The sequence below is a fragment of the Drosophila sulfurigaster genome, chromosome 2R (genome assembly GCF_023558435.1).
Source record: "Drosophila sulfurigaster albostrigata strain 15112-1811.04 chromosome 2R, ASM2355843v2, whole genome shotgun sequence".
Lineage (NCBI taxonomy): Eukaryota > Metazoa > Arthropoda > Insecta > Diptera > Drosophilidae > Drosophila > Drosophila sulfurigaster.
In genome coordinates this window covers 2,635,439-2,649,506 of record NC_084882.1, presented here as the reverse complement: position 1 = coordinate 2,649,506, position 14,068 = coordinate 2,635,439, and the positions used below count along the sequence as shown (strand labels likewise).

The window sequence follows — 14,068 nt, the reverse complement described above, 5'->3', positions numbered from 1 at the left end:
CTGGCTTGCGTACAATAACAACTGGAGAGGACCAAGGACTTTCGGATTCCTCAATCACACCAAGTGCTAACATTCTGTCAAGCTCATCATACATTAGTTTTTCGATGGCCGGTGACACTGCATAATGGCGCTGTTTAATTGGTTTCGACTCGGTCACCTCTATGTCGTGCATAAGCCAGTTCGTCTTGCCTAAACCTTTTTCAGCAAATGACGGAAATACCTTAATAGTGGATACTAATTCCTTTTGCTGCAAATCAGTCAAAGGTATTTGTAATGGGTCATCGAAATTTAACGCTGCTAACCTGTGTGTACTTGCTTTATTCATTAAAAACAATGGCAAGAGATTAAAACTTCGCCAAAAATCGATGCCTAAATATAACTCTTGAGTTAATGACGGTACGATATACACCCATATTCTCTTTGATTCACCACGAAAACAGATAGACGTGTTAATTCGACCTACTATATTTTGGCTTTGGCCATCTGCAGTTCGTACAGCTGCACGTATCGGTTTAAAACCAATGTGCGTTTCTGCCAATTCTTGCGCAAATCTGCCACCAATGCAGCTTATAGAGGCACCAGTGTCCATCAAACCACTCATGGTTCTGTCAAATATGATGACATCAGCATATGGCCGCAAATCCTTACAACTATTTACCACAGATGCCAATAGTGCTCTGCGAGTATCTTTATTTAACTTACTAAAGGTCTTTTTACGTTTTTGGTCGCGTGGCCGTGCTTTTACATGTTCGTGAACTTTCGACAAAGTCTGCTGTTCACGTTTGTGTAAGGGAATCGCTGGGATGTGGAGAAAGTCCGGGATAATTTCAGGAGTCGTTACACGATCAACTACTCCGTATTGGTCGCTTTCGATATTAGTTTGCGTGCACCTGTCAATGGTGCACGAGACCACCCGTTTTTTGACGCAGAACTTATACATTTTCTGCAAGATGGCCTGTACGTATCAGCATCACCACACCCATAGCAAAACACAGTGCGCTCGGCTTTGCAGTCTTGGTAGTGGTGACCTGGCTTTCGACAATTCCAGCAGGATATAATCACCGCCTCAACAGCAAATGATTCATCCTCTTCCCTGTCAGAGCCAGTAGCCAATTCCGCCTGCACTGAGACTTCATTAATCTGCGGGCGTGGACCAAAACGTCGTGTAGCTGGTATTGATCTTGTCGTACTTAGCAAAAATCTCTCTCGCTTCCGTACGAATTGCCGCAATTGCACTACATTATTGATTGGGACATACAATAACTCGTGCTGGACTTCGATTAAAAGATTGGCTCGCAGCACCTCTAACAATGCCTGTTCAGACATGGGCTGTTCGAGCCTATCAGCCAGATTAACAATCGCCTCATAAAAATTGTCAAATGTTTCATTTGGCTTTTGTTTGCGATGTGAGATAGCAGTTCTAATTTCCAGGTCCGTTCGTCCGTCTGAAAACTGCGTTCTGAGCGCTATACTCAAATCAATCCACCGCACACGCGTTACACTACGGTGATACCTCCAAAACCACTCGCTTGCACTACCTTCAAAAAGATTGCTTGCATACCGAGCTAGCATTTCAAAATCACCACCTAGTGTCTGATTTGTTAGCGCTTCGACGCGATAAAGAAAATCCTCTACAGTCATGGACGAATGACCAGAAAAGCGTACCTTCCAATTATAAATGGTCTGACTAATTCTATCAGGCCGTAAGTTGTGCATCTCGCGAAACTCTGCATGCGGCGCCACCATCTCGGGCACTGGATTTCGTCTATCCACCCCATCTCTGTTAGAGCTTCCAAACAGCTGCTCAAATGATTGATGCTGCTGTTGCCTGGCTGGAGACGATTGCCTAGGAGCAGAGTAAACTCGATCATTTCCACCTTGAGCCACTGAATTAAATGACAACCTGTGGAAGCCATCTTCGATCGCTTTCGACAACACATGCGTCTGCTGCGTCAGAGCGGCTGCCACCGCCTCAGCAATACTTTGCTGCAAACTAAACATTGGTTGCACAACTGGTGCTGGCCCGACAACCAATGCTGGGTTATCGTTCGAATTCTGCTGTACTGGTTCTGGTATACCTGTCTGTATACTATTGCTAGAACCTGCGACTAACAGATCTTGCGCTACTGTCCTGCTCTTGGACTTTGATCGTGTTTGTATGCCTATACTCTGAGCTGCACTAAGTTCTTCTGCCAGACTCAAAGTTGATTTGCTTAACGCCGTCTTACAAATTGGACACACTTTACTATTTCCAGTCGCAGTACTGAAGCACACATGGTGGAAATAGTGATTACATCCGGTTGTTAGCAGTTGAGCTGGATACTCTACTTCTTTTGAGCATACACAACAGAAAGTTTCTCCCGCCATTCTTTGATATAGCGGGTTAGACTTTTCACTAACGGGTCTGGCCATCTTGAATATTTATAAATCGCTTACAAAAAAAAATAACTTATGAAACACAAAACAATATTAAATAAATAAACAGTACTTGAATTCAAACTCGAACAAAAAATATACCAATATAACATGAATAAATTTGGAACCATGCAACACTTATCGAAGGAAGAGTTGCTAACTAATAGTCGAAAGTAGATACTGAAAACAAAGAAAATAGAGAATCTGAAAAATTGCTCCAGACATAGCGGCAAGTTAAATAGTTCGAAACCACTTACTTGTTCCAAGCGAATATCTAGGAACAATATCCAAATACAGAAAGATTATGTGTTGTGATCAACACAAAATCGAAACGCGGAAGAACTTCATTGTTTACTTTGATTGCTATGTTTCTGTCTAGCGGCAAGTTGCAGTTTTATCCGCAAGAAGACTTGGCTCCAGCTAAGACTCCACATAAGCACCAATACACTTTGGTTCGCTGACAATGTTTTCTCTCTTGTTTTCGCCATACAGCTCGTTTGAAGAAGACAAGTTACACTGCAGCTTTCGTCATGAACATTCTGCACACTTTGCCTAAAGTTTGATTGCAACCATCAGGCATCCAAGCTCAAGATATTCACAACAAGGAACAAGGAATAGGAATGAGTGAAAAAGGATAGATGGGAGGGTATTTCAAATATTATTATTTTTTTTTTTTTCGAAGACAGGCTAGCTAACATACAACAGTACCATAAAACAATTACGCTAACCTGGCCTCACGTTTGGGCGCCAAATAATATAATTAAACTGTAACGTGTAACGAAGCTTGTTCGTTTTAGAAGCTGGTGTACTTGTAACGATACGAAAGGTGTACGCGATCGCTACGGCTGTTGTCTGGTCGGATGGGAGTGGGCTAAAGAGAAAAAATCCTTTCCGCTACGTGCTTCCGTAGATTAATTACATTATTAATTAAATTCGCGTACTTACGGGAGGGGGAAAACGGGGAAAAGACATACAAGGACAGTAAACAAAAGAGGTAAAGAGTTAGAAGAAAACTGGAGGAAAGACAAGTTAGGGATCTACCTTCGACTTGGAGCACTTCTCCTTTACGTTGCACTCATTGGTGCAGACGCCCACCCTACCATGATCCTGCAAGGCCAATGTAAAAATCAATTTAAATGACAGGATCCCTTGGAGAAGCTCCTCGTCACTCAACCCTCCCCATACAAATGCTGCATGGTTCCAAATTTGAAAAACTTACTCGCACATACTAAACATTATAACAAATTTATTTAAATTAAGAAACATAAAGAAAAGGCAAATAAGGCAACAAAAGAAAACATGGACGGAATATGAAAAAAAAAAGACGTTGAAATATTAAAGCTAAATTAAATCTATTTCATAAATACTTAAAAACTAAATAAATAGAAATAAATATGATTAATAGAAATAGTTAGCCAATATTTCGTATTGTAATTTACATATGGATCGCTAATTAATAGATAGTTTTATGCACTATAAAACTATTTAATTAGGAATCCATATCTTTATATGGTAATGGACCATCGGCAAAAGCCCAGCCTTAAGAAACTTAAGGTTTCTCAGGCGCAGCGAAATGAAGCTGCCAGCAAAACAAATAAAAATAAACTTCGTTTGGTCTTTAACTTTTGCATTCAACAGATGCAATACACAAAAAAAAGCTCGGTAGCGAACAATATGGGAAAAAAGCTACGTAGATATAAACAAAAAGCTCACTTACAGCATTCTCCAGCGACGAAAGATCTTTCACAGCCGGTGATATGTGTGTGTGTGTGTTGTTGTGTTGTTGTGGTTGCAGCTGTGGAACAAAAAAATTTAAAGCCCTAACCAAAAGCTTTCTACTCAAAGGTTGATCTGAGCTTTTATGCCAGATGTTCCATTGTTTACTTTGTAAACAATTATAAATGTAATTCTAAAATTGCAAATTCATGACAGAAAACAAAAGTATTTACGAACAAGACATATGTAGAACGACTTATGGTAACTAATGAAGTTCATTTACATTTGATACATAGTATATTAAACAACGAAATCATATGTAAATTTACATCACAGTTTTTCTTCCATTCAACATATATGTATGAACGCAAACAAGACTTCAAATGAACAAAATATATTACAGAGAAGCACTAACTAAGTGGCAGAAGGCCCAAAATGAACAATGTCGAAATACATATATTGAACAACACAATCATCTATGGCACGATCATCTTCGGACACATTTCCTCTGGTGGTCGCACGGTCACTTGCACATATACCACATCTCGGGTAATGTTGCCGTTCTCCTTGCTTTCCCTCTTAGGGACAACTCCCAATGCAAATTGCGGGGGCGGCGGTGCGGTAGCGCTGCAAATCGCTCCTCCAAATTGGTGCCCAATTGCAGTGCTGACTCCCGCTTGCGGCTGTCAGCTGATCTGCTGCAGCTTTCGCAGCAGTCGTGCAGAAGCTTTCAAAGCTTTAGTACAAGCTTTGTTCTGCCGGCTGTCGAAGCGGAGTGGATGAGCTTTGCTTGGTGGCTTAACTTCGTAAGCACCAACAACATCCAAAAGTACAATATGGAACTACGTGCCGTCTGATTTTGAAAGAAAAATCAGATCATGAATACATGTAAGTTCATATCCGCCGTGTGCAATAGTTACCCTGCCTGGACGGCACCATAAAACTCCAAATTTTGCCTCCTCCTGTTGGCTATCGCCTGCTGACCGAACAATGGGTGTTTTCACACAATTTCTTTACTCGCACTATGCACTTTTTAGCTAACTGAATATTTATGTTGGGTCGTTACGTTAACGTCCGTCGCACTTAATTCTCAATTTATAAATATTGTTGTTTTTGTTTTCTGATGCGACGACCAATTCAGAAAAATGACTTTGCGAGATTGCATGACCAACACGAATCAGCAAAAAAAACTGGCTTGTCAATAGGGCGTTAAACTTTGATGCATTCTTAACTTCCCATTCTTTGACATTCACTGCCTCAAGATGCATCTATCGCAAAAATCTTTTCGATGTTGCCAATCCCCACACACAGATGGCGCTAATAAATTTATGCCAACAAAATACAATTATCCTAAAAGTTTATACTAACATTAAACAATTATTATACATTTAACATTTAACTAACAAAAATGGGATTATTAACATATATACATATATATGTTAATAATACATATACATATACATATACATATATACATATACATATGCCGTGGCGCTGGCATTTTTTTTTTCTACTTGGCAAGAAAAACCTTTGCCTACTTTTAGGCCCAACCAATAAATGTTGGCGGTCCAAGCGACCACTACAGATTTTGGGAATTTTCCAGCGGCTGTACGTTTTCTTTGTCATTATCACCGCTATTGTCTATAAATTAAATAGTTTCGGCGTCCTCTAATGCCGCGTTAAGTGCTTCTACTAAATCCAAGCTGTCTTCATCGTCATCACTAGAGATACCCAAGAGTTCCTCGTCCGTTTCAACATCATTGAACAAATCCAGCAACTTTTCATCGATATATAATATCTTACCTTCAAGAACAATAATTTTTATTTGGCTGATTTTGAAGTTATTTCACTTTTATTAATAAACACAAACACACTACGCATCACACAGCAATTTTTGCGCGCGAATGCATGATACATGTAAACAACACGGAAAAAGTCCCGTCTCAAAGCTTCGGAGAGCTTTCAAAGCTTCCACTCATAAGCTTACATTTTTGTTGTGAACTGACAAATATAATTCAAATTATTAAAAAGTGTTTCGTTTTTTAGATAATACAAATTATATAATGAGTGCCTTGAGGCACTCTTGGGTATTATTGCTTATGTTGATGCTGGAATAAAAAAATGCTCTCGAATAGTTCCAAGGTATAAGGCGCATTACGTTTTCAAGCGAAATTTCAGCCATCAGATTATACATATTAAAGAATCCCCCCAATAGTGAAAGCGGCAGTACCAACGACGGGAACACAGCGAGGAGAGCATTTTTTCATACTGAAAATGCTCTTGGGTTCGACCAGAAGATTTTGAAAAATTTATATTTTATTTTAATAGCAATTTTAAGCAACTTTGAAATAGAAGCTTTAAAAATTAAAAGTTCCTGCGCAAAAACTGCATTTTTATATATAGGCAAATATCGGTGGTACCCAATGTCAGCTACTGCACATAAAGTACTAGCTCATGGAGCCCAGATCATTACCGCATCGGCCTTTCCACTTGGTTGCCTAGGCGAAAATGCATCCGAAGCTCGGAACAAAATTTATAAAAATGATAGACGTTCGCCTGCAAGACAAAATAGTCGCTTATACACCATGACTGACTTTTTTGTAGAGCACTTGAATCATCAGATCCGATGGTTTCCAGCATCCACATCAAGGACAGAGTACATAAAAACAAAAAACGCAGCAGTTACCCATTAGAAGTTATTGATTATTTAGATTATTATTCATTTGATTTATATGTTAAAAGTGATTAAAAATTGATTAAGTAAATGTATTATAATTGTTCAAGATGCAGTATTTAGTTTGGAAGTTGAAGATTGGTAGGGCGGGAGGGAATAGCTTATATTTACTAAAGTTATTTTATATATATTTAAAATGTATTGGATATATTGGTCCAATTTTCATAGATGTAAATTTTAGGAAGGCATATATATGGAAATAACTATATAGTATGCCAAGTTTCAAGTCTGTAGCTTTATTTATCTAGTTTATGCCAAAATATTGGGCATTGGGACCAGTGTGCTTTGGTTCTTTTTCATTCAGTGCAAATCTTACTTTTGCTCTATGTTGAAAACAATTTGAAAATATTGATAATAAATAATGTCAAACACATTTTTTGGGTTGTCACGCGATATTTTTCTTCTAAATGTCTTTAGTCGGTTTTTTTTTACTGATTAAAGAAAAATCATAGAATTTTTTAAGTTAACATTTTTTTTTTTTTTTTTTTTTTTTTTTTTTTTTTAAAAATTTTTTTTTTTTTATTTAAAATTTTGTTGTACTTTTATTTTATTTGAACTTCAATTAACATATTTCATATATAAACTTTATCTAAAAAATGATGGGATGATGGGAAAAAATGGGATGACTTCTGAGTGTCATACTAAAAAAGATCCCTTTTTGGTACTAACACTGTGCCTAAAAAGTACCAAAGTTTGAAGGCACCATAGAAGTACCATAGTTTGCTATTACCTGCTAATAGCAGTTGATATTACACATTTCACACTTTCGGCTAATAAAAGAGTTAGGCTGAATCCACTTGAATCAGGTAAGTTCTACTCCACGAAAGACAGGTGTATGCTAATCTGGGCTAGTTGTTAATACACTGAATTACCACTACGTTTTATGAGCTACACATTTATAGACCGGTCACAAACATTGATTTTTTTTAAAATACATACCTTGAATATAATAAAAAACCAAACTTCTAACAAATTCACTAAAAATTGTAAATTTCCGAGGAACTCAAATTCAATGCGCGCAAAGAGGAAAATTGTGTAAAGCTTTTTGCAAAATCATATGGTGTTTTGACCGTGCACAGCTGATCGTAGACCTTTTAAAAAGCTTTTAAAAATCTAATCAAAGCATCTGCTATCGATATGTGAAAAAATATTAACGGTTATTTAAATTTGAAAATTTGAATTAAATGCCGCTAGCGAGACCAAATCGCCCACTGTGCTATGTACTGATTTTTAAAAATCATTCTGTTTCAATTGTTTGACGATTTTGATCGCTTATTTATTGATAACTTGGTAGTAAAATATTGTTCACATTCTGCGCAGCTGTTTTGCATCAGAGCGGCTACACCACAAAATTTACCGTTGCCCATTCTTTTTTGTTAGTATTATAAACAGATAGTAAAAACATGAGGGAGGGATAAGCGTTCAGTTGAAATTTCTATGTACTTATTACTTTTTTTGTTGAAAATATAAGTTTTTAAAAATGCTCTTCAAAATTAATATGAATGACTTCTGTTACGTAATTTAACACGTTGATATATTCTTCATTTGTTAACATCAAATTTTTATAAATTGCATATTGCATATCGTTTACTAAAACACGAGCAACTTAAATTGAACAGAATTAAGCTTTCGTCAACACATGCTCATTTTATTAAACGCTGACTTTTGTTTAGTGTCTTGAATTGAGTGAGAAATTTTGAATGGCGCGACAACCCAGGAGACAACCCAAACGGTAATCACAAACTTCTGCTGTGATTTAAATTTCTAAGTTTTAAATAATCCAATTACTTTAAACATAACAATATGCAGCTCTTATATTCATTTAATTTGTGCAATAAAAAGGGGGTTTGGAAAATTCTGCGCCACAAAATCACAGTCGAACAAATTCAAATAATTTAATTTAATAATATATTGAAAAAATTAAATAATTAATAAGATATAAGTATTTTACGCTCACTCAAATATCGAAAAATGTTCATTTTTATCGTGGGTTGTGTAAATCGTTCAAACATAAATTGCTGTCGATAAGAAGTGTGATGCAATCAGTCACTTTCAGGCGTGCTCCGTTGTTCACTTTTTGTTTTCGTTTTAAAAACTAATAAAATTGATGCCCCATTTGACTTTCACAAGTTTCATACGATTTGCAAAACGAGCAAGGATGTAATTATTTCTGACAGTCGGCAACAGTGTTGCCAAAGTTTGTTGAGAAAAAAAGCTGTTTTTGACGGGAAGAACGATGCAAAAAAGCTGAATAACTAGAAAAAAAGTTATCAAAAAAGCTGATTTTTAAATTCATTGGATTCTCTATATTTTTCTGATAGTCACAGGGTGAGCCCACAAAATCGGTTATATTAAAACATATGCATAGAATTTGTACAGCAGCTGCTATAATATTCAAAATATTTGGAGAATTTCATTAAAACTATCCTCATTCTCCTCATTTTTATTGTCATTTATTCATCCAGCTCCTATCATTTTTAGGAATTTATTAGGAAGGAATATCTATATCAGCATTTGTCAAGTCTGTATTTTCATTTTAAGTAGAAAACAACGAATAGCGCTGTCGTCTTCAAAGTATTTAACTACTAGGTTTCCTAAATGATCCAAATGAGCCAACAACACAAAAAGACATAGCACTGCTTCTTGCTTCATCGTCTTGACCGTCAAAGCTACAAAATCTATTTGGTTTGTTTGCATAAAGCCGCCTCTAGTACTTTTATGCTTTTTGGTCAAAACATAGGCGCGCAAATCAGAGAGTTTTACGGTGATAGTACATTTGCAGTAACTGTCTTCCGTGTCGTCCGATATTTTTGTTTAAAGTCTTTTGACTTTTTTTTAAAACAATCAAAACACACTGCTTGATGCAAAACTAAAATTCGATAAACATATTCTATCTGCTGTAAATAGGGCCATGGGTGTTTTGGGATTTATAAAACGCTGGTCGAAAGAGTTCAATGATCCCTACATCACTAAGACTTTGTACGTCTCACTGGTTCGTCCTATCCTTGAGTACGGATCTCTTGTCTGGAATCCCCAGTATAGGGTTTATCAAGATAGGATTGAATCGGTGCAGAAACAATTCTTATTATTTGCTCTTCGTAGTTTAAATTGGAATCCTAATATTAGATTACCACCATATCGCAGTAGACTTTTATTACTAAACCTTCCTTCTCTTTCTGACCGCAGAACTATGCAAGGTGTTGTTTTTATACAGAGACTAATTAATGGTGAAATAGACTCTTTGGAGCTGTTAAGTCAAATTAGTTTTGCAGTTCCGGTCAGGATCACTAGGAATTTTCTTCCTCTTCTCATTTCACGTAGATCTACTAACTTTGCTTGCCATAATCCCTTCCGTATTCTGTGTGTGAACTATAATAATCTCAATAACGTAGTTTGCTCTAGTAAATCTATTCCTATGCTTAAAACCTTATTATTAGCTTATTTATTGAGTATTTAATTGTTATTTATCTTATTCTACATATATTCTAACATATTTTTAATTTAATTTAATTAGCTGTCCAGCGTCTTTCGCGGTTTTCGTTTAATGCATGCTGTTCACAAATTTATTTTGTTTTGTCCGCGCGTCAACAAGCCCGTTCTTGGTATCGCTGGGCCACTTGATGGTACTGCCGTTAGTACGTCAACGTCCAAATAAATAAATTCACTTTCGCCTTTAGTGACGCTACGATAAGAATTGGCGTGTTCTTTGAGATTGCTTAACAACACTATACTATTGATTTGTCACTAAAAATGTTGGCAAGCATCGACAGAACAGCTACAGCAAATATTGTCCCATAATTTTGGACAAATAGAAAAAAAATCAAAAAAAAGTATTTAAGTTAAAAAAAAGCCAGAATTCCCGCTGCCCGCTGTTTGCAAACTTTTCAAGTAAATGGTATTTGAAAATAGCCAGTTTTGACGGGAAAAAAAGTGACTCTGGCAACACTGGTCGGCAACAACAATTTTCGTTTTCGTGAGCGGTCTATAAATCTGATACCATGAGTTATCGCCTAAGCTGCCATACTTCTGGTGGAATGAAATGGGTTGTATGATGAAACGTAGGGCATTATTTTTATTTAAGTTGGGTAAAATATTTTTTTAAATAAATAATCTGCTTAATTTAATTACTTAAATGCTAAAAAAAAGTAGTAAATCACCGAAATGAAATCGGTTAAAAATGTGAAATCCCTTTTTTTGTGGGAAACATCTGATTGCCGTTTAACTGATTTTTTAAAATGTAAGTTACAAAATTTCATTTGTAAAAAGAAGAAAAAATAAATATATTTCTTTTAGAGGAAAGCATTTGTAAAAAGAAGAAAAAACAAAAATATTTCTTTTAGAGGAAAACATAAATCATCTATGCTGGATGAAATTATCTTTATGTGAGAACTATCCTCGAAAGAAATTAAAAATACTAAAGGTTTTTTTTTTTGGCGTTTTTTACTTCTGACTGAACACACAAGTCAGCTGTTTCAGCAGCAAAGAATGAAACAATAGCAAAACGTTAGCCAAAACTTTTGAAAACCAGAGCACCTAAAAACTAAAATCCCGGTGGGGCGTATCTTTTACCGAAATTTTACGAGTTAAAAATTACGAAAATTTAAAACAGACTTGGTATGTTCCATTTAATCCATATTTAATGGAATAATAATTAAAAGTTATAACTAAAATTAAATGAATAAAAGCTGAGACCGTATGTCTTACTTACAATTCATATCAATTTGAACAACAGCTTCAACAGAAGAGGCTTTAGGATGGTTTAACGCTTTACAAACAAGCCTTGAGTTGAGATCGTTTCTTTGTAGTGGTCCGAGAGATAATTCGCTTTGAAGTACTTTTCCTCCTGATAAATACGTAATTTGACTAGGTATTTCTATCCCATCCCGACTCCAGGTAACTGATGGTGTGGGGTAACCTGAACATAAAGATAGATTTTAATAGAAAACAAGTAAGATAGCTCTTGAGATATCCTCTACTCAATTTCAATATAAACAATGCAATGCTGGTTATAATATACCAAATAATAGTAAAAACAAGTAAGAAAGTTACAGTCGAGTGTGCTCGACTGTGAGATACCCGCCACCCATTTTTAATAAAGGCAAAAAGTTGCGGTATTATTTTCAAAATACTACACAAATACTAAAAATATACCAAATTGTATGTTTTGTATATCGATATAGTACATCATTCAAAATATACCATATTCGGCACAATGTACCAGACTGTCGGCCAAAGCAACTAAGAGCCTTAGTAAGTAGACGTTTTTGCCCATACAAAATAACTTCAAAAATTTTTATCTTATCGCAACCAAATTTTCAGGAATAACAACTACTGTTGTTATTATTGTATATGACAAAATTTGCAACTTTAAAATTACGCTTAAAATTACGCTTGTTATTTGAATTTTTTGATTTACGGGGGCAGAAGTGGGTGTTAAATCAAGCGCCTTGTCCCACTGTAAGCCTACTCAGCCTAACTAAGCAGTTACATTTTAGTCTCAATCTTGCGCTCTTCTTTTGCACATTGTTACAGTTTACTTATAAGCTTTCGCTCATCTTTGTTTTTGTGTAACTACTAGTGTCGGAATAACCGCCAAACAATAAATTGTCACTCTCTCCTTTTGCAACCATCAAACGAAACAGACGTGTCTGATCTACGCAACAGCAGCCTTCAAGGTGTTCTTTATTTTTTGCTCCTACCAACAATAAACTTTTTTTCGACTTTCGTAATTTTACATGGCGCCCGAGCAGGGACTACAAAAAAGAATTTTGTCGATTTATTAATTTAACACATAGAACAATAAATTATTGTAATTGAAAAGTTTAATTAATTTCAAACCTAGTTGGCAGCTGAGTGCGTATAATTAAACACATACGTTTGCGTTGTTTCGTTGCTGGCCTTTGGATTTATGGATCAATCAGAAGTCAACAGCTCTTCTGATGAACAGGTAACAGTGCCAACAACTGGAAAACTTTGTTAATAACTTTGGTCCTGGTAACATTCATTGTGATTGTTCCCAGCTCACACCGTTATATCTTGTATTGAACAAGAATCCAGTTGCCTGACACTGATTATTGAATTTGGAATGAATAATTGATGCAACATACATACGTGAAATCCAAGTGCCAAAAACATTCAAACCCCCTGTCGCAACTTTATGATTATGCTTTCAGGTTCTTTACATTGCATTGAGTTACAATAATAGCACCCGCGCATAATTTCGGTTATTTTTCGCTCTCTCTTTATTTGGTAATCTTCGCTCTCGCTTGCTTAATAAATTTCCCTCTCGCTTTGTTCGATCATCTTCGCTCTCGCTTGTTTAATAATTTTCGCTCTCGCTTTGTTCGATCATCATCGCTCTCGCTGTGTTCGATCGTTCTCGCTCGTGCTTTGCTTGTTCGGCGCCGCTCTAACTAATATTGAAGCTACGCTCACTGTTGAGTTTGACATTAGAAACATTCTCTAGAGTTCTTGCATTGGTGTTTCTCTTACTAATAGAGTGTGTTTTCTCTTTGCTTAATTTGCATAACCCTGCAAAATAAACCAAGTCGCAATGTCGAAAGATAAAGGGAAAATTGAATTAAATGAAACGCTGTTATTTTCTAGATTAGCAAAGCTAGAAGAAAGTATTGAGAGGCTTAGATTAACAGTGTTAAATGAAACAGCTTCCATCAACAATATTGAGATCCAATGTCGTTTGGGTATACTAAATAAATACATAGCAGATGCCAAGGAGTTACAATCTGAAATTGATTGCATTGACCCGGATAATTCTAGCCGTGCTTCCTTAGCAGAATTATGCATTAAGACTATGTCGTTGTATCTTATTAGTTTGAAGGAGCCCGACTCGGACCGAGTGGCTCCGCCAGCATCGTATAGGTCTCAATGGTAAGCACTCCGAATACAAGCAGTTCATAAGCCTTTTCGAAAGTCTTGTAGATTCTGACCGGTCACTATCAAATATTGAAAAGTTTAATCACTTGATCTCATGTCTGTCTGATGAGGCATTAGAAACAATAAAGGCGTTCCAAGTTTCGGGTGTAAATTACCCAAAGGAAAAACTTGAGGCGTGTATACGACAACAAATGTCTTATATTCTTCGAAACAATCGCACAATTGTTTCATATCTCGCCTATGAATAAACCTTCGTCATCTGGGTTGAGGACCATCATAGATACTGTGTCGGCAATTTTTGAAAATTTG

General features: G+C 36.3%; 1 protein-coding gene across 1 annotated transcript in view; it reads right to left on the bottom strand.

Annotated features, from left to right (window-relative positions):
- Positions 1–14,068, bottom strand: part of LOC133837204 (hemicentin-1) — a 188,392-nt gene that overhangs the window by 127,145 nt on the left and 47,179 nt on the right. The window contains 1 exon segment of the mRNA XM_062267880.1: positions 11,574–11,780. Coding sequence (XP_062123864.1) covers positions 11,574–11,780 — 207 coding nt within the window.